Raw genomic sequence first — 18,852 nt, 5'->3', positions numbered from 1 at the left:
AAGCTACCTTGTCAGTGTACTACTACTAATTCACTGTCCTCTTCCCAATGACTTTGACAATAAACGTACCATAGCATAACTGAAGAATTAATTTCTAGAATAAGAAATTACAACAAGACTCTTCTTTTTTCTTTTTTGGGGGGGGCTCTTTGTTTCTTATCAGAATTCTCAAGTCTAGTTGTAGACATTAATTTGTGGCATGGACATCATATTATAATGCACAATTCTAAATAACTCTTGCAGAGATATAAAGGCAGTGGGAAACCTTTTCCCAGCAGACGACACTCTGCGTTTAGGGCTAAACCACAGCTGGAAATCATAAAACCTTCTAAACACAGGACTAATGGGTAAGCTGTGGGTTTATTTTCATTGAAGACAGGAGTGTGGGAAGTCAGACACATCATTTTCTGCTTTAAGCCTATACTTGACACCACCAGGAGCAGGAAGAGGACATCCCTGAGAAACAGGCATTCAGCTTTTCCAACATCTTAATCTTAAACCAGCCCAAGACAGAAAGTTGCTGCATCTGTCAGGGACATCTCATGCAAGACAGAGAAGAGGAGCAGTGCTTAGGACTGCTGCCAGTGGCTGTGACTCCCCTCCACCCCAGGGACCCCACACAACCCTGACGGCACATGAATCCTTAATTACTGGCGCAGGCAGCCAGAACGGAGACCGCGACTTAATGGCGTGGCACGCGATCTGAGCTATGTGAAAACGCCACTTACACACAGCGAAATGTTGACAGGCGAGAGGTACAATAAAAAGGTCAAGTCATGGCAAGAGTTAACTAGTCCTGTATAAATGCCCTTCATTCCTTTAATCCCCCAGCATCATTACCAAAATAGAGAGCCGCTTGGCCGCTTCCCGGCACACACCCACGAAGACAGCGGTGGCGATGCCCTGCACGCCAGCCACTGCCTGCCCAGGCACAGCCACCCGCCTCCCGCGCCCCTGCACCCACCGCCCCGCAGGCACCCACTGCCCGGCAGGTGCCCACCTTGCCCCCAGCCTCCCGCAGAGCCTCCTCGCGCTGGCCCCAAGGCTTCTGCCACATTTAGCCAATACACCGACTTAACACATTTACACCTTGATAACATCCATCTTTGCAACAGCTCACGATTACTCAAAACGCAGCAGTATCCACAGCTCCACAGGTTATCACAGTTTTGTCACTAGACAGCACATGCAGCAAGAACATTTATTTATTTTACTTTTTTCTGTTCGTCTAATTTTGCTACAGAAAACTTCCTGGCCTCTGAAAGAGAAGCTTGCATTTATAACGTGAAAGGCACAGCGAGTTTGACACCCAGGGCAAATTGGATGCCTCTGTCCCCCACATCAATAAAAATACATCTTTCTGTTATACACTAAATATATTAACCATAAAATCATATTCTTCCTTAATAGCAAAGAATTATAAATTGGTTTTCAGAACAATTTAATACACCCTAAGGACAGAATATGTAAGGAAAGCACCTGTCTGAAGAGGAAAATGAGAAAATTATTTTTTTCCTAAGTCCCGTAATACTTCCTGTCCTTTTAACAAAGAATACGAAACATCTTTTCATCTAGAAAATGCATTTAGACAGGTTTCTCGCAGTATTAAAAAGCTCATCTCCCTCAGACTGAGCAGAACTATAAATTAAGCTGAACGTTTCACTGGTTTCTTCTATCCACACTTTCTTTTCAACGAGTGCCACCAGGGAAAGAAGAAAGCCTTCCAAAACAGACCGAGAGACTTTGCAAGTGCCCCCCTTGTTCTCGTGTCTGCAGCACCCGGGTCTTCTCAGTCTGCTGCAAAGCCTGCAGGGAAGAGGAGCACACTCCACAGAACTGGGACAGCCTCGGCAGCCCAGTGCAAGCCGAGGCACCCGCCAAGAGCATCGGGGTAAAAGAAAATAATTAGGAAGCAGCAGGAGAAACCCCAGCCCAGCATCGCAGCGCATCCTCCTCACTTCTCAGAAAGCTGCAAGATGCCCTGTGCCTGCTGCAACCATTGCAACACTGGAGCCAGCCCCACCAGCTTGTTGTGACCACTCTCCGCACTCTCACAAAGGGCAAGCAATAAAGAACAAACAAGCCATAAAGCTTGCCCGATGCGTCCACTTTTTGTGAAATATATCTCTGCTAGCAATGATCTGAGCTGGTGTTTTACGGGGACTTGGCATCACCAAATTACAAATGATCATGTTGCAGAGAAGCATCACTCTGTTGTTTGTGGACAAGGTCTACCGTTAAAACCATGCTGCTCCTTCTATTATCTGCAGGCATTTACAAATAAAATCCAGGGAACAAAGCATTTCTTTTATTTTAGAGTTCACAGGAACCCAAAGGATTTAATTCCAAACAAAGCATAATAAGCAAGATTTCAGCTAAGTGACTTTCAATTTAAAAATCAAAAGTAATGGGAGATTTTAGAAGACATGACCACTTGTATATATTTAGCTATGTTTGTATTTATCTGATTTTTTTTTTGTATATAAGCTGCAGTACCTATAAATCAGACCATTTATGTAGGTGAAGGACAACAGGGAAAAAAACTGAATTGGAAAAGGTAAAATTCAATCAACACTAGCTTTCTATAAAAATTAAGCAGAAAAAAATACCCACCTCAAAAAATTTACTTCCAAAACTATGTAAGTTTGTATAACCCTCCACGCATGCAATTTCAGTTATAGATTTTTAGGAGAATGTCCTAATGCAAAAATTTCAAGATAAAATGGGCTTGACAGCATACTCTATCAGCTAGGCTAGCTTTAACACCGCTACTGGGAGACACAAGGAAATTCTCTTGACTACAGAAAAAAATGTATACAACAAATCTAGACTATTTATTTTCTTGTTAAGTACCATAATTTGCTGGATCTTTAGATAGTAATGGAATTCCCTATTTAAATGGAGATAAACACGCACCCTCACACTTTCACATCAAACACATGTGTAAACACAAGCCCCCCTTGTGACTGGAACAATTAATCCATAAATTCCATTAAAAATTATTCTGTAGACTTGGTGAAACACTCCCCCAAAGCTATTCCACCGTCTCAAAGTCATCACACAAACTTCAAGCTTCACTTAAAAATAAATTGTTACTAGACTTAAAAACAAAACAAAAACCCCAACCACAAAACCTCTTTCAGTTTTTATATTTTGAAAAATGTTCTGTAAAATTCTGATTGTTCTAGAATGAATACGCTGAGAGCAGCCCTGCGGAGGAGGACCTGGGGGTGTCGGTGGGCGACAAGCTCAGCGCGACCCAGCCATGGGCGCTCGCAGCCAGAGCCCCGGCCGTGCCTGGGCTGCCCCCCCAGCAGGGCCGGCAGGGCGAGGGAGGGGGCTCTGCCCCTCTGCCCCGCTCTGCTGAGACCCCCCCGCAGCGCTGCCTCCAGCTCTGGGACCCGGCATAAGGGGGGCACGGAGCTGTGGGAGCGAGCCCAGCGGGGGCCACGGAGATGGGCAGGGGCTGGAGCCCCTCTCCTGGGAAGCCGGGCTGGGAGAGCTGGGGCTGTTCAGCCTGGAGAAGAGCAGGCTCCGGGGGGGCCTTAGAGCAGCTCCCAGCGCCTGAAGGGGCCGGCAGGAAAGCTGGGGGGGGCTTCTTACAGGGGCACGTGTGACAGGGCACGGGGGTGGCTTTGAGCGCAGAGAGGGCAGATGCAGGTCAGAGATCAGGAAGAACCTCTCCCCGTGAGGGCGGCGAGGCGGTGGGCCAGGCTGCCCAGAGCAGCTGTGGGTGCCCCATCCCTGGCAGTGCTCCAGGCCAGGCTGGATGGGGCTGGGAGCAGCCTGGGCTGGGGGGGGTCCCTGCCCGGGGCAGGGGTGGGAACTGGGTGGGCTTTAAGGTCCCTTCCAGCCCAAACCGTCCTGTGAGTCTATGAAAACTAAAAGAAAACTCATCCTACAGGTAGTTTTTTGTATTGGTAGCATTTTTTTCTTTAGCAGCATTAAAATATCCATTTTTAAACGCCGAAAGATAGTTATGAAAATTTATAAAGTCAACATTGATGTTTTTATCATTTTAAAACCATAGAAATAATATTTTCCCTGAAGAAAAAAAATATTTAAATTATTCCAGGTGATAAGACACACCAGAGGGCATTTTGTTATGTGCCACAATGCAAACTGACTGCTAAGTTGACAATTTTTCAGCTGTTCACAAAATAAATTGCACAGGATAGTAACGTTTGTGATGCAGTAACTCTTCTCTTAAGACAGTTTGTACTAGAAGCCAAATCTAGAAAGAGTAAACCCTGGCATTTTCAAATGGCTTCCTTCGGCAACCACTGGTAATAACATCCATTAATTAACCTTGAGACGCCGCCATATCTCATGCCTTGAGAGGAGACTGGCGGTACCGCGGGGACTCACCCATCTAATCTCACGTCAGGCAAACTTCGGTTCAGGGCAATCAGGTCACTGGCCATAAGGTTAAACTGGTTGATTTTAAACAACTCTTTCATCTTCTCCTGGTCATCCCTGGGAATGAGCACAGCCTTTCCCATCTCTCCAGGTCCTTCTTGGCTTCGAGAAATAACAGCTGTAACACAAAACAGCAAAAGGCAACTTTTAGTATGCAGACATATGTTTTATTTTTCACCAACGGGGCTCCGCAAGTTTTGGTGTTCAACAAGGAACATTAAAAAATATATAACATACCACAGTTTTCTTTATGCTCCACTGTGAGGTTTTACCTCTATCTGGATCCTAATGTGGACTTAGCTCCTTTCTAAGATGAATAAAAAACCCAGATTTGTTCACTTGCAGCTTTTGGTTTAATCACAATGACAGCAAATGACTATTCTCAAGAGATTTACACCAGGATTACACAGCGCAACACCAGATTCTCTCTGAGACTGCAGACAGAAAAGATCTGGAGAGCACTTTCATAGCTATTGAAAATATTTGAAGAACATCATATTAAACTAACTCTAACCAACTTTTTTATTTAGTTTCAACCACCAGGCATGTGATAGCATAATCTCAACCCTTTAATAAATAAATCAATTAATTTTCAGTGACAAAAAAAAAAATCTATCCTGAAAAGTACAGTATCCCACCCTGACAGAGTATCTTTTACATATTATTAGAGACTAGTTTTGAGAAATATTTGTATAGCCAATTTTGAATTTTGAGGAAAATCCTAGTATTGCTTTGTGCAAGCACACAAAAATAAACAAGATACAGACTACCTTTTTAGGAAACAATATCTTAAAAGAAAGGAAACATCCCACATATAGAAGTATTTATAATCATTATTCTAAAGCAAAACCTTTAGACAGAAGATGACAGAACCGCCATCAGTTTTCTTCTCCAGCCTCAATGTGCAGCTAAGCAAAGAGGCCAGTTCCCCTCCCAGCTACTTAATACCTTGATGCTGCACCAACCCACAGAACGAGAAACACCTGAATCTGTAACTAATTTTACATTCACGCTTCAAATCAGCCTCTTGACTGAGGCTGATTAATTAATACTGATTAATTTGTCTTCAGTGATGACTGTTATTTGCTACTGTCATGAATAAGCAAAGTCCAAGCCCTCCGTGTCCGCAGCCCTGGGAGGGCAGCTTGCACACTGTCCTGGGGACCTGGCTGGGCAGCAGCCGATGCTGACGGTGACCTTCAAGCTGTGAACTTCTGTGCCAGATCCCAACATCACCATTTGCAATCTTAACAAAGGGATCTTGGCTTTATTTTTCTGCCACCACATTCATTTCTCATCTTTACTGTCAAAATTACTTTGAAATATTTGATGCTTAATATCCTGACTGTTGCTTATGAAGGCTCCTCTACTCACTGAAACAAAATTAACACATTTATTTTTGCAACAACAACAACAAGAACCTACGAGAATAAAGCTTTTTCTACCAAATGCACAGATAAGTGACTTTTAAGGAAAAATCCATCCATTATTTTTTCAAGCAATTCAGACATCAGGGCTTGCTAGAACAACCTACAGGAAATATACAGAAAAGGCTTTCTAAAAAAAAATATTACAGACTCTGGGCACAGAAATTTTGTTTCCGCAGTTCCACTTTCTGCTTCAGTTGAGCAAAGAACATTTTACAGCATTACTTGATATATTTTTTTATCCTTCCCCTTGATCAGAAGTAGCAGTTTTAGATGCTGCAACAGGAAGAAATTATTAGCTTTTCCTGTGATTACATGCGAAGATGAAACTGCTATCAGATAGATGCTGAAACCTTAAACATGGTGACTCTGAAGTCCTCTGTGTCCAACGTGATTTCCCAGGGACGACAGGCTCAGTGGTTAATGTCTATTGGGGTCAGCAGCATCCTCCCAGCAGCTAAACAGGCTGTGGCACCAGTACCAGCACTGAACGCATGCTTGAGATGCGATGAGATACCCTTTTTCATGTCTGAGCAGAGCTGCCGATTCCTCTCACCTGGCTTTGGGAAAGGATTTCATAACTACACTGCTATCTACGTTCCCTAATAGGCAGAATTTTATCTCTGAGAATACGTCACGCAGCCAAAACCGTTTAGACGTACCACTGGAAAAAATAAAAGTATAAGAACATAGCTGTGCTGTGCTTTTAGCTGCCTCTTAGCGCATTGCTGCACCTCTCCGCAGATATGCCTCGCCCACAGAATTGCTTGGAAACCTGCATTGCACACGTCCACACACAATTATATATGCTACTAAACTCCTCTCGGAGCATTTCATAAGGTATATTTATGTAATGCGTAATAGGAACATAAAATATTTGGGATTAATGGCTGGTAATTAAACTCTGCTATATCATCACTTTCTGGAGGAACGGTGAGACTAGTCATTTGAAGAGCTAGTCCCTCAAGCTGCAAATGCTGTTTATGGAAATAAATTCTGCCTTCTTTTTGCTGGAAGAGGCAGAGGGCACAAATTTATGTAAACAGCAGCAAGGAGCAGGCAAAAAGAGCCAGCCTGACTGCTGAAACCGTGGAAAAACAGGTAAGAAGCACAGAAGGGAGCTTGGTCAACGTCTTCGTCCCCGAGAGCCACCACATACATGGAAGGGAAGGAATCCCTCAAAAAGGGGCAAACCTCTCTGAGGAGGAGAAGGGAATGATGAGAAAGCAAAGGAGGCTTGTCCTTGTGGCATCCTTCACTCTGACAACGTTTTGGAGGAGACATTCTCTGTTTTGCTGCTATATTTAAGGGTTTGTACTAGCTCCAAGGGCCTCACAGACCCCACCCAGAAGCCCAGGACCACCTCTCTTTTATACTGCATCAGCACATACATCTCCTGCCTGTCCAGGCAAGGAGCCATACGGTTCATGGTCAGACAGACCCACTGCAGCCCTGGCATGGGCAGGCAGAGGGGACCCGGGCATCTCGTGCCATAAACTGCCACGTGGCAATGAAGCTGGAGGAGCACCATGAGGCAGAGCACAGCGAGGCACCCAGCCTAAATAGCAAAATGTTTTTACTTTCTGATGAAATACTTTGGAGGTGGCTAGAAGTATCTTAGTGGCCCTTTTTTCCCATAGAAAATGGAAACTTTTCACTAAAATAAATTATTTAAGGGGGAGAAAAAACCAACCCAAAGAATTTAGCAACCCATTATTAGCAGCCGTTATCACAACAGTAAATTTGCTGCCTCTTCTTGTAGTAAGCCAAATATCAAAACTGTATCTCCTTAAAATCTAATAAAATGTTGGTGGCATACCAACAGAGAAGGGATTCATCTCCTAAGCCTAAATAATAGGAAGACAGCTGCAGAGGATGTGTAAACCCACTGCAATTTCATTAGAAGTTCATTAGAAATCCCAACTCATTGCAGCGTACCATCACAGGACGCTGACTAAACTCAGCCTGGAAACTTTTGTTTATTCTGTTTGAAAGCACGAGTTATATATTCCTTCATCTGCAAAACTAATTTTCGTTACAAGACTCTGTATTCTTCTATTGTTTACTAAGGTCCATCAAGATAGAACTTCAAAGATACCTTCCTGCCCTGAAGTTTATTACAAAACCAATCAGAAATTTCCTCAACAGCCTTTCCACTCTCACAGTTTTATTCAAAGCAAAGTACTATCAGATTATATTTCAATCATAGCTTACATATCTCTGGATGAAGAAACACTTAATTCTTCTATGGTTAAAATGCAGCAACCTTGACTTACTGAATCTTTAGAGAAGATGCACACGTTTTATGAATTAACAACGACAAATATGCTAACATTTTCAGAGGTGTAACCTGAATCCATATCCAGGACCATCTCTTACTGTATTTTCTCCCTCATATTTAAATAAACAAGTTTTGATCCCAGAGAGTCTGTAAGAAACAGTCCTCAACTGTCTCAAATCCAGCAGACACGAAGCGCACAACAACCCAGACATACTCACGTTAGGAAAAATAACACTTTCCATTTTCCAAACAATATGTAAAATATTAAAATAAGAACCAATTTAACATCACAATGCCAGAAGTGGCAGGAATATTTAGCAAATTAGTTATTTTGAAAATATTAAATTTGACCAAACTTGTCATAGAAAATTGAATTTTTGCTAGTAATGAACAGATTTAAGAATCTAAAGACGATGTCCAAAGTTTTCTACCGGGTATACACCAAAATTGGCTCTTTAAATGCACAAAGCCACTATAAATATTTCTACTGAACGACCTGTTATTTATCAAAAGCAAACAAAACATTTTTTATTGTTTTTCCAAATATTGACCTTATCATTTTGCCTACTTTTTATGTTCTGCTTTGCCCTCTCTTTCAAGGAAGCACAGCATACTCTAATAGTACAGCATACATCAAATCAAATTGTTCGGAATATTTTATGAAATACCGAATTTGTATTCAAGTTTCCATATCAAAATCCATATGCAAAACATACACACACACTTCTTCAATCACAGAACATAAACATAACACAAAATCTCTTCATCTAGAGGATAAAAAAATATAAATTTGTTTCTTATGTATTCAGAATGTATGAATGGTAAAAGAGGCAATAATCAGTGAATGCACGCTGCTGATTATGAATTACTCCACCTGTACTGGTGTTTATAAGCTGAAATGAGCAGAGCAAGCTATTTCCTGGCAGAGTACATCTTCAAAAAATATCGCTTAGAATTTCCTGTCTAAAGCACCTTTTCTACATAGCTTTTATACTTCTTTTGGATAGCACTGTGAAGAGCATTGATTTTAAATGACTCAGCAGCAAGTAACTCCAGCCCTCTGCAGCGGTGATGGGAAGATAGGCTTGTCACTAACAGGGGCTGCCCAGATCTTGCCAAAAAAATTACACAAATAGCGCAAATAGGAGAGGGTTTTCCAACCCCTGCTGCCTCCAGGCTTTTTCCCTGATGGAAAGAGCTGACTCACCCCCTAGAAAGCTGCGTGTCTCCATCAGGAGCAGCCCTTCCCAGCCCAAACCCACCGGTAAGACACCGCTGTCACGGTTCAAAGCACTTGAACTGACCTCCAGGCTTGTGTTTTAAATAACTTGGAATTGTAATGGAGACCCGAGGGAGGACTCAGGGACAACCATGATCCTCAAAGCCAGTGTGGAAGAAGCTGAGAGATGTCATTTTTCTATGTATCAATTACGTGGCTGACTATCAATAAGCTTATTAGCATGTCCGATCCATAAATACTTTGAGAGTGCTTCTGCTGCTGGCAATTTGAAAGTTTTAGTGAGTAACAAAACCAAACAGGAAACAAAAAACTTTGACTCATCTGTTAATTTGCTTTTCCTTTGTGTGGAAAAACCCACCTCCCCCCTTACCGGGCATTCCTCTTGCTGGTACGTGTTAGTACAGTACTGTGGCGTCACACTGACCTGGCCTTGCTGATGGGTCTCCATGGGCTTGTGTTGGTCTCCAGCACCACTCCTCAGTAATTTGAGGTTTTTTATTTACTGTACAACACCTTCCTGAGCTCCAGGGACATAGGTGCCAGCACTTCTGTCTCATGCTGTACTTCATGCTGTTCCAAGGCACTGGGCGAGGCTGCAGGTTTGACTGTTTGTACAACAGCCTCCTGAACTCGTTTGCCTGCGACTTTCTTTGCATGAGACCTTACCCCAAACGCACTGTTCAAGGCTCTCATTCACCAGTATATCCCAGGGTGGAAGGGATCCCTCTGGGAGCCTGGCAGGACCTGCACACGGAAAGCCCACCTGTCCTGGCAGCAGACGGCATCCAGGAGAGCCCTGCCTGCCCGTTAAATTCACTGATACATTTTGGCACTAACAGTCTGCATAACATAAATAAGATTCACTCAGGCTTAGAAATCTTAAAATCACAAACTCTGCCCATATCCAGAAGAAAGAGGAGACCCTGTGTGTGTCGATGATGGGGGGATGCTGGAGATGAGGGGGTATCAGACAGCAGAACCGACAGCACAAGGATGTCGGGAGCTGGAAAGCATCCTCGCTCGCAGCATGGGCACCTGGAAACAAGTGTCCAGCACAAGCTTCAAGCCCTGCCCGCAGTGAGAGGGAGAGGACAGATGAAAAACCAATGAGGATTTCTAGGCTGAAATAACAGGGGAAATAATTTTTGCATACCAAATTAATTCACTTTTATGAGAACTTACATTAGAATACCGTATTTTGAGTCACATTCAAGATTCCTACCTTCCCTTGACCATACTCCCCTTCACAGAGTGAAATGAGTCTGTCTTAACAGCTTTTTGCCAGCTCTATAAACACAAATGTTTGCATCCCTAATATATTTTAGTGAATTTACAAATAATGTCTTAATCCTCAGCAACCATCAAAGCTCATTAAGCATCTTTCCTATATACAAGTTACATGAGATTATGCCATGTCAAAAAAGAAATTAGGTTTTAGATACCCGAAATACTTCAGGGAATAGTCCACTTCCAGGGAAGGCTGAAGAAACTGAAATATTTCAGAACTGTAAAATTTGTGTTTTAGATGGTTCTGTCCTTACCCAAAGATATCTTGGCTGAGAAGGAATGAGCAGAACCAACACCTGGAGGAGCTGCTGAGGTGTGATGCCGTCTCCTTGGTGTATCATACTACCCTTGGCAAGGCGTGGTGGCCTGTGCTTTACTAATCTGAGATCCTCTGTCGTGTGTGTCGAAGACAGAAACTATTTCAGTGATTATTTTTTTTTTAGGCTTTTTACATAAGCTACTTATAGCTTGAATAATTTGGTAAGAGCATCAGAAAGCCTTTCTGCTTTCAGTGGGGATGAGTTTTGGGCAACATCTACTGTGGATCTGACAGACAGCTGTCCATCCTGACACAGGAGGACAAGCTTCAGATGCACACCTCACTCCTGTAAAAGGACAAGAGACAAATACTTTCATACACTTACCACAGAACAGTTTGTGTGGGGAGGGACCTTAAAGCCCACCCAGTTCCCACCCCTGCCCCAGGCAGGGACCCCCATCCAGCCTGGCCTGGAGCACTGCCAGGGATGGGGCACCCACAGCTGCTCTGGGCAGCCTGGCCCACCGCCTCGCCGCCCTCACGGGGAGAGGTTCTTCCTGATCTCTGACCTGCATCTGCCCTCTCTGCGCTCAAAGCCACCCCCGTGCCCTGTCACACGTGCCCCTGTAAGAAGCCCCCCTCCCCCAGCTTTCCTGCCGGCCCCTTCAGGCGCTGGGAGCTGCTCTAAGGCCCCCCCGGAGCCTGCTCTTCTCCAGGCTGAACAGCCCCAGCTCTCCCAGCCCGGCTTCCCAGGAGAGGGGCTCCAGCCCCTGCCCATCTCCGTGGCCCCCGCTGGGCCTGCTCCCACAGCTCCATGTCCTTCTTAAGCATACACATACCTATACACATATACAGATATACACATCTTAAACAGTAAACAAAACCCAGAGGAGGACGGCAGCGACCAGCTTCTATCACATTAACCACATTACAGCTGCCAGATGCGTATGACACATACCTCATCTCTGTTTTCTTCAAGGATTGTATTAGCACCGTCTTCTAATGCTACAAATTCACAGTGCGAAAAACCTTAAGAAAGCAGAGACCGAGTTTCTTCTCCTCTGTAGATCACACTGATTAATGAACTTGAAATTGCAGTCTACTTGTCATTGTTTAAATGTAAGATGAAAGAAAGGAAATGGGAGAGGAACAGGGATGGAAGTGGATCTCAGGTCACCTAAGCTTTCCCTACACCACGGGACACAATTAACTGGACCTAAACCATCCATGGCATATGTGGGTTGGTGTTTTAGGGTGTCTTTTTAAGTATTTGCTTTGAAACCTCTGAAGAAAAGAGTTTTTACAGCCTTTCAAGGCAACTTAGCAGCAAAACAGATTACTGAATTAGACTCATACCTTGATACATCTGAGGAAACAGAAAAATTTTCATGAGCTAAACACATAACTGATGTGTTTTAATAATATTTAAGGGTTGAGCACAGGCAAAGTCAGAAGTAGGTGTGGAGGATCTCAGCTAAAGCCAGTGAATAAACAGCAGGGAGGAGCCTGACCAGAACCAAAGTCTGTGCTGAAGATTCAGTGCGTAAAATAAGGAAAACTTCTTTGTCACGTAACTTACAAGAGAACTATGAAAACCATAGGAATAAACAGTATCGGCAGCAGAACCAATTGGACGAAGCGTCTTCAGGCCTCTTGCCCTTTTAGTATTATAATTCCATAAACCAAATCCCTTTGTTTTGTATCCATTTGGGAAAGGCTTCCATTAAATCACAAGATGACAAATCCTTTCCTAGATCAGGACAAAGGTCTGTCTAGCTTAGTACACTGTCTCAGATCATGGCAGAAAAGGTAAGACACAGGTTTTAAAATAATTCTTCCAGAGATTTCCCTTTACTCAGATGGGGGCTGTACCCAGACCGTCATGTTCAATAGATTGCCATCAACTTGTGTACTCCCTTTTAAAATCCATTTATTTTTTAACTTAACTGAGCACTGCTGGCAAAAAAAAAACAAACAAACAACAAACCAACTATCCCTTTTATTTGTGGGTATTTCTCTCTGCATTTATTTGCTTTGGATTTGCTCTCTCACATTTTCATTGGTTTTTACCTTGGGAGACACAGTGAATCCCTGATCAACCTTCTCTGCCTATTTATGCCTTTACAAATCCTCAGTTTATCCTTCTTTGCTTACCGCTTTTCTAAGCAGTAGAATTATTTTATTTAGTCTCTCCCCACCAAGAGACCAAACAGTACCTGAAATCATCCTTGCCTGCCTTTTCTGAAGCGCTAGTTTCACTCAATAAAATTGAGCTTGGTTTGAATCAAGGACCAGGTAAAAAAAAAGAAAAGAAAATAAAAAAAAAAGCTTTTGTCCTTCAAGGGCATAAATTCATATGCTTCTAGCAAAGCAAATGGGTCTGCTTTAATTTGCAGCAGAAGTCTTCTTCTGTGATTATCTTTCAAGATCCTGAAACCAAAGTAATCTGCAGTTCTCTGCAGAGTTCTACACCTTGTCACACTTCTGTAATTTCAGAAGGAGCTGTATACACTTAACACTTTTCAAAGGAGCCATCTGCATGTGCCTCACGGTGCTTCAGTTAACTCTACTTAATAGTTGCAACTAAGAAGGAGCAATGATTCAGCAGTTTTGCTTGTTAACTTACTGAAGCTGATTTCAAATATATGTGAAGCGTGGGGTTTTTTTAAAAAAATACATCTATCAAAAATAGCTTTACCTCCAAGCACAAGAATTAACGGCTCACCTCTTCAATGACCATCTTGGTGTATGCAGGGATAATGGAACTGACATGAAGCATGCCCACAAAGAATAAAAATGCTATTTTTCCAGCATCCTGCCTGCGGACGTTTTTCATCATCTGTCAGTGGAGATAGGCCTCCTCTGGAAATGAAAACAACCCCTCCACAAGGGCTTATTACAAGTGCTGAGTTCTTTGGTGGAGTGGAGAAAAGAAAGCACAAAATTCAGGATAAAGAAAGGGGCGAAAAAAAGCAAACACCAAAAGGTTTCAAAGCATTCAATTTACTTAACAGTTCAGAAAAGGCACTGCTCAGGGGCTGTTGCACAAATAATCATGGCAACACTCAGAAGTTGTGAGAGGTCATCATCAATTCTTTTTTTTTTTTTTTCCACCCCAAATGTTCATCTTCCTTCCATCTACTTGGGTCCCAGCACCTGCGCTTTGGTTTTGAGAACAACACTGCAAAGGTTCATGGTGGTGTTTTGCAGACAGAGCAGGAGCAGCAGGGTCCACCCCTAGAACTGCATCCCACCTCGCATCCAGCTGCACCCCACCTCCCTGGGATGAGCTCGGGTGGGAATACCCCAAAACCATCTTGGTCTGTGATGCTGATGAGCAGAACTACAGCTTTTTGGTTTAACCACCAAGCACACTGCAAACACTCTGAAAAGCGAGGGCGCTCTGTGGCTACCCTGTACAAACGTAACCAATAGGCACTGCAAAAAATGAAAAATACCGGCGGCATCAAAAAGCATCTTCCGCTTTCAGAAACTGTCCAGTCACTAAGTTATTCTAACCTTATTCATGTATTATTAATTGGTTGAAATTTCTAAAAGAGGAAGTTGGAAATACCACTTTATAGTTTTCCACTGCAGATAAAACCTCAGTTTCCCCCAACGTCAACGATCCAACTGGACAGCTTCAAAACTACCAGTTCACTGCACCAGCTGCAAACCACCCTCTGAAACCTGAAATCTCCCTTGACAGGGATGTGTTACACCCCCAGACATGGGGCTGCTGCCACCAGCGCAGGGAGGAACCATCCCACAGCCCCAAAGAGCGAGGATCCCGGATGGTGCCTTCTTGAACAACAGAGCAGAAAACTTTTTTATCCTGGGCTGCCCCCCCAGCAGGGCCGGCAGGGCGAGGGAGGGGGCTCTGCCCCTCTGCCCCGCTCTGCTGAGACCCCCCCGCAGCGCTGCCTCCAGCTCTGGGACCCGGCATAAGGGGGGCACGGAGCTGTGGGAGCGAGCCCAGCGGGGGCCACGGAGATGGGCAGGGGCTGGAGCCCCTCTCCTGGGAAGCCGGGCTGGGAGAGCTGGGGCTGTTCAGCCTGGAGAAGAGCAGGCTCCGGGGGGGCCTTAGAGCAGCTCCCAGCGCCTGAAGGGGCCGGCAGGAAAGCTGGGGGGGGCTTCTTACAGGGGCACGTGTGACAGGGCACGGGGGTGGCTTTGAGCGCAGAGAGGGCAGATGCAGGTCAGAGATCAGGAAGAACCTCTCCCCGTGAGGGCGGCGAGGCAGTGGGCCAGGCTGCCCAGAGCAGCTGTGGGTGCCCCATCCCTGGCAGTGCTCCAGGCCAGGCTGGATGGGGCTGGGAGCAGCCTGGGCTGGGGGGGTCCCTGCCCGGGGCAGGGGTGGGACCCAACTATGGTTCCATTAAGGGTCTGACATCTGGCTGAACCTCACTCGTTCTGCAGCTGCCATGATCATAAGCAATTCGAAAGGGAAAATTCCCAACTTCGTGAGAAAGTGAGGAAATAATTATGCTATTGCTGTTTAGGAAGGTAAAGACAAGTAAATGAGGATAAAATTGATCTCAGTATAGAGACAAGGAAGAAAGTAGCTAAAGGGGTGTAAGCCACATGCAATTACTCTCTGCCAGAAACCTGGTGTTCTCAGACAACCCCATACACATACAGCACACATGGAAGATACAATGTGAACAGCTTACTGGTAAATATATCTTAGGAAATTATAATTTGTCTCTGCTTACAATGAAAATTTGAAAAACGTATTTCATAAATAATCTTTCAATTGAAACAGGAATATATAAACACACAGCTGGGATCTAGACGCCCGGCAGAGCTGGCTGCTGCCTAGCTGTTGCCTCCATCAGCGCACAGGTTACGCATTACAGTGGCCCTAATTATCACTGACATATTTTACTACAATACTAATATGAGGCATAAAATCAATGATTCCTGTCTCATTCTCAGAGGAATCTTATAAAAACCCATGCTTAGGTCTGTCTGATAATGCATGCGATCTTTCACCAGGCAAGCTGGATAAATAGAGCGCTACACACCGAGGAAGATGCTCCCAACTGCCAGATACCCCGAGCACAGCCTCGCTCCGCCTCCCCAGGCACCCACCAGGGGATAAATTCACGCGTGCAAGCATTTCCTCCTTCCAGCAAGGAGGTGCCACAGCCATGTTACCTACAGTTTAACACCATTTTGCCAATTCTAGGAGCTTTCTCCTCCCGCAGTCTGCTGGCCCACGGCCACTTCTTGGGAAAACCAGAAGCCTGGCCACGGACCTCAGTCACGCTGTGTTTTCACACGGATGGGACTGTCCTAGCCTGGCTAACTGCCCCAGGGGTCAGGGGCAACTGTCAACCAACAGCAGGTTAACTGGAAAAGAAATGATGGCACACCTGAAGATGAGTCTGTAGTAAGGAAAGAGCAAAAAATCCTTCACCTGCACCGTACCAGTCAGAGCAGCACCCGGACACAGACAGAAGTGACACCTAAAGGGCCAAGTCAGGAAAAGACTGAAATCCCATTGTTTGAAAAAACCAACTGGTTTGTACCTCCCTATCATATTTATCTATACGTGGTATACAATCTTATTTTTTAAACAAGAATGATTTGGTATTACTAAAAATACTTCTAGTGTAGTTTCACTGCAGGAGAACTGCAGGTTTTCAACTGTAAGAGGTAACTCACCATGAATGTGACAAAAGCATTAGTTTTGGGGGTTTGGTTGGTTGGTTTTTTTTAATAAAAGTTATCATACAGTATTGAATAACTTCCTTCGCATTTTTTCCTACTGTTAAACAACATCCAGAGGAAAAAGTTCACCTAAGCAGTTGTTCTGGGCCACACAGCATTGCTCTTTGGTTACAGAGCAGCGCACGGTGAATCCTTGCTAGCAGGAGCTGCACTGGAGCTGGGCCACACGGCAGCCACTTCACATGGGGAACACTCCCAGTATCCTGTACCAAATCCAGTTCTGGTACTCCATGCTAGTTTGTTGTTACATTACTTGTACAACATTTCAGTTCTAAGCATTATTTTTATTGCTTATTTTATCTTCTTTCATATTTTTTATCCTTTTAATAAGGCAGCTGAAGCTAATAACTATCTTTCCAATGGTTTTGCTTGAGCAACCAATTAATAGCTCTGCAGTCTGATCCATACAGCCCTGCCTCCCAGCAAGGGTGATACAAACCAGCATTTATCCAAAATTCAGCAAAAGCCACCGCAACCTTCACTCTGACTTCAGAAAGAAAAGCACACTGAAGCTAAGGAATGTTCCTGCTCCATCACCCAAAACACACGTCCAGTCTCACAGTCATCAGGAGCAGTCCTGACATGCTGTGATACATCATAACCTCCATTGCTGCTATTTTGGATTTCTGGTGCACGACTACCCGAATTGCTGTAACCTTTTGGCAGCCAGCTACACAGAAGGCTGGGGTTGGGTGTGTGTGTGTGGGGGGGGGGGGGGTGGTGTTGTTTGGCTGGTTTGTTTTTCTAAACCTGCATCCTGAATAAGTAATTCTTGGTTGCATCTCCATAGTGGATATTAGACATTTTAGCCCCAATAATTTGTTGCCATAAATTCCACAGAGAATCCAATAAACTAAAGGATCAATTCACAGTCCTTTGCCATTTACATGATGTATCTCTGCTGCTCAGAACTATACACAGACTTATCTTAATCCAGAACATAAAGAATTCTAGTTTTAATTATATGGTAGCGATAAATCCTGTAAAATTGTCATAAACATCATTAAATAGACCATTTACTTCGCAGTATTTCTCAACATAAGAGTTCCATGATTCTGGAAAAAAATGAATGTTGCTTTCTGATACTAAAAGCATCGGAACTCATTGTAACTTCTGCCATAAACACACTTTTTTTTAGCATTTCTGCTACACATGTTGTCTAGAGACATACCAGCCTACAATGACTCTGCAATGCCTAAAGAGGTATAAGGAGCTCTGCAGTGAGAGAATAAACTAAACATCAGATCTTTAAAACAAACAAACAAACATTTAGAAGGGACGTGAAATCTGCTTATGGATACTGGCTGCCATTCCTGAGAGAACACATGAAAAGAAGCATTTTCTTATCCAAAAAACACATCAACTCTCATGAACATTATTCATAAATTCATAAGAAACTTACATGCAGTTAAATTATGCAATCTAAAATTAAAAGGTCTCTACAATTACTAGCCTTGTTTATTACACCGCAGTTAATAGCTACTGCTAGATTTTGATACAAATTCAAAGCCTAATTACACATCATACGAGTTCAACACAGTTCAGAACTATAACCATTTTATTTATTTAATTAATTTTTAGCAAAGTAGCTGTAATGCAAAGTTAAGAAACCACAGATATTGGGCTGTGCAGGCAAACTGTTTTCAAGAGAATAAAAACAATTTAAGCACTCTAGCCCATCCCCTTCCATTCTTACCGTACAGTATCTAATCAATTAATAAACAATATCTTTATGAATGTGACAATGAAAGGCTCATATCTTTTTCAGAAAAGCACATCATCTCCAGGTATCGCTTGCTTTAATTTTCCACTATAATGGACTCCAAGACAAACTAGAGAATGAAGCAACATGAAAGCTCTGACATTGGGTAATCACTGCATCACTGAAAAAGTCTTTTAGTAGGCTGAGGAAAGGCATTGTGAAACCTCAGTCTCTGTAAAAATCTCGATAGTTGTATTATCAGCCCTGGAAAAAGGAAATGTAAATGTATTACTCCCAGTTACGTTGTCAAATGGTTTCGTTGCAATTCTGTTTCACAAGCAATCATCTTTTTTTTTTTTTTCCATCTCCACACAGGCCAACCAAAGATGCTGCTTCAGCAGCTGTGGGCTGTGTCGGGCACCCTTTCCCCCCAGGCTGCAGCGGCCAGCCACCCTCAGGGCACCCACAAGAACCAGGTAGGTTTTAAAAAGAAAAAAAAAA

At 43.6% G+C, this 18,852-nt stretch overlaps 1 protein-coding gene across 6 annotated transcripts in view; it reads right to left on the bottom strand.

The window, feature by feature from the left end:
• GALNT13 (polypeptide N-acetylgalactosaminyltransferase 13) overlaps positions 1-18,852 on the bottom strand; it is a 158,461-nt gene that overhangs the window by 90,839 nt on the left and 48,770 nt on the right. For all 6 annotated transcript variants that reach the window (XR_008733679.1, XR_008733676.1, XR_003560646.2 and 3 more), the window contains exon 4: positions 4,369-4,537. Coding sequence is in view for 2 of the 6 variants with exons in the window: in XM_055719318.1 (XP_055575293.1) it covers positions 4,369-4,537 (169 nt within the window). In the remaining 4 variants the exon portion in view is untranslated. The remainder of the gene's footprint in view (positions 1-4,368; positions 4,538-18,852) is intronic.

Source organism: Falco cherrug, chromosome 8 (genome assembly GCF_023634085.1).
Source record: "Falco cherrug isolate bFalChe1 chromosome 8, bFalChe1.pri, whole genome shotgun sequence".
Classification (NCBI taxonomy): Eukaryota; Metazoa; Chordata; class Aves; order Falconiformes; family Falconidae; genus Falco; species Falco cherrug.
Note: the sequence above shows the minus strand (reverse complement) of the source record. Positions and strands in the feature narration are given on the sequence as shown.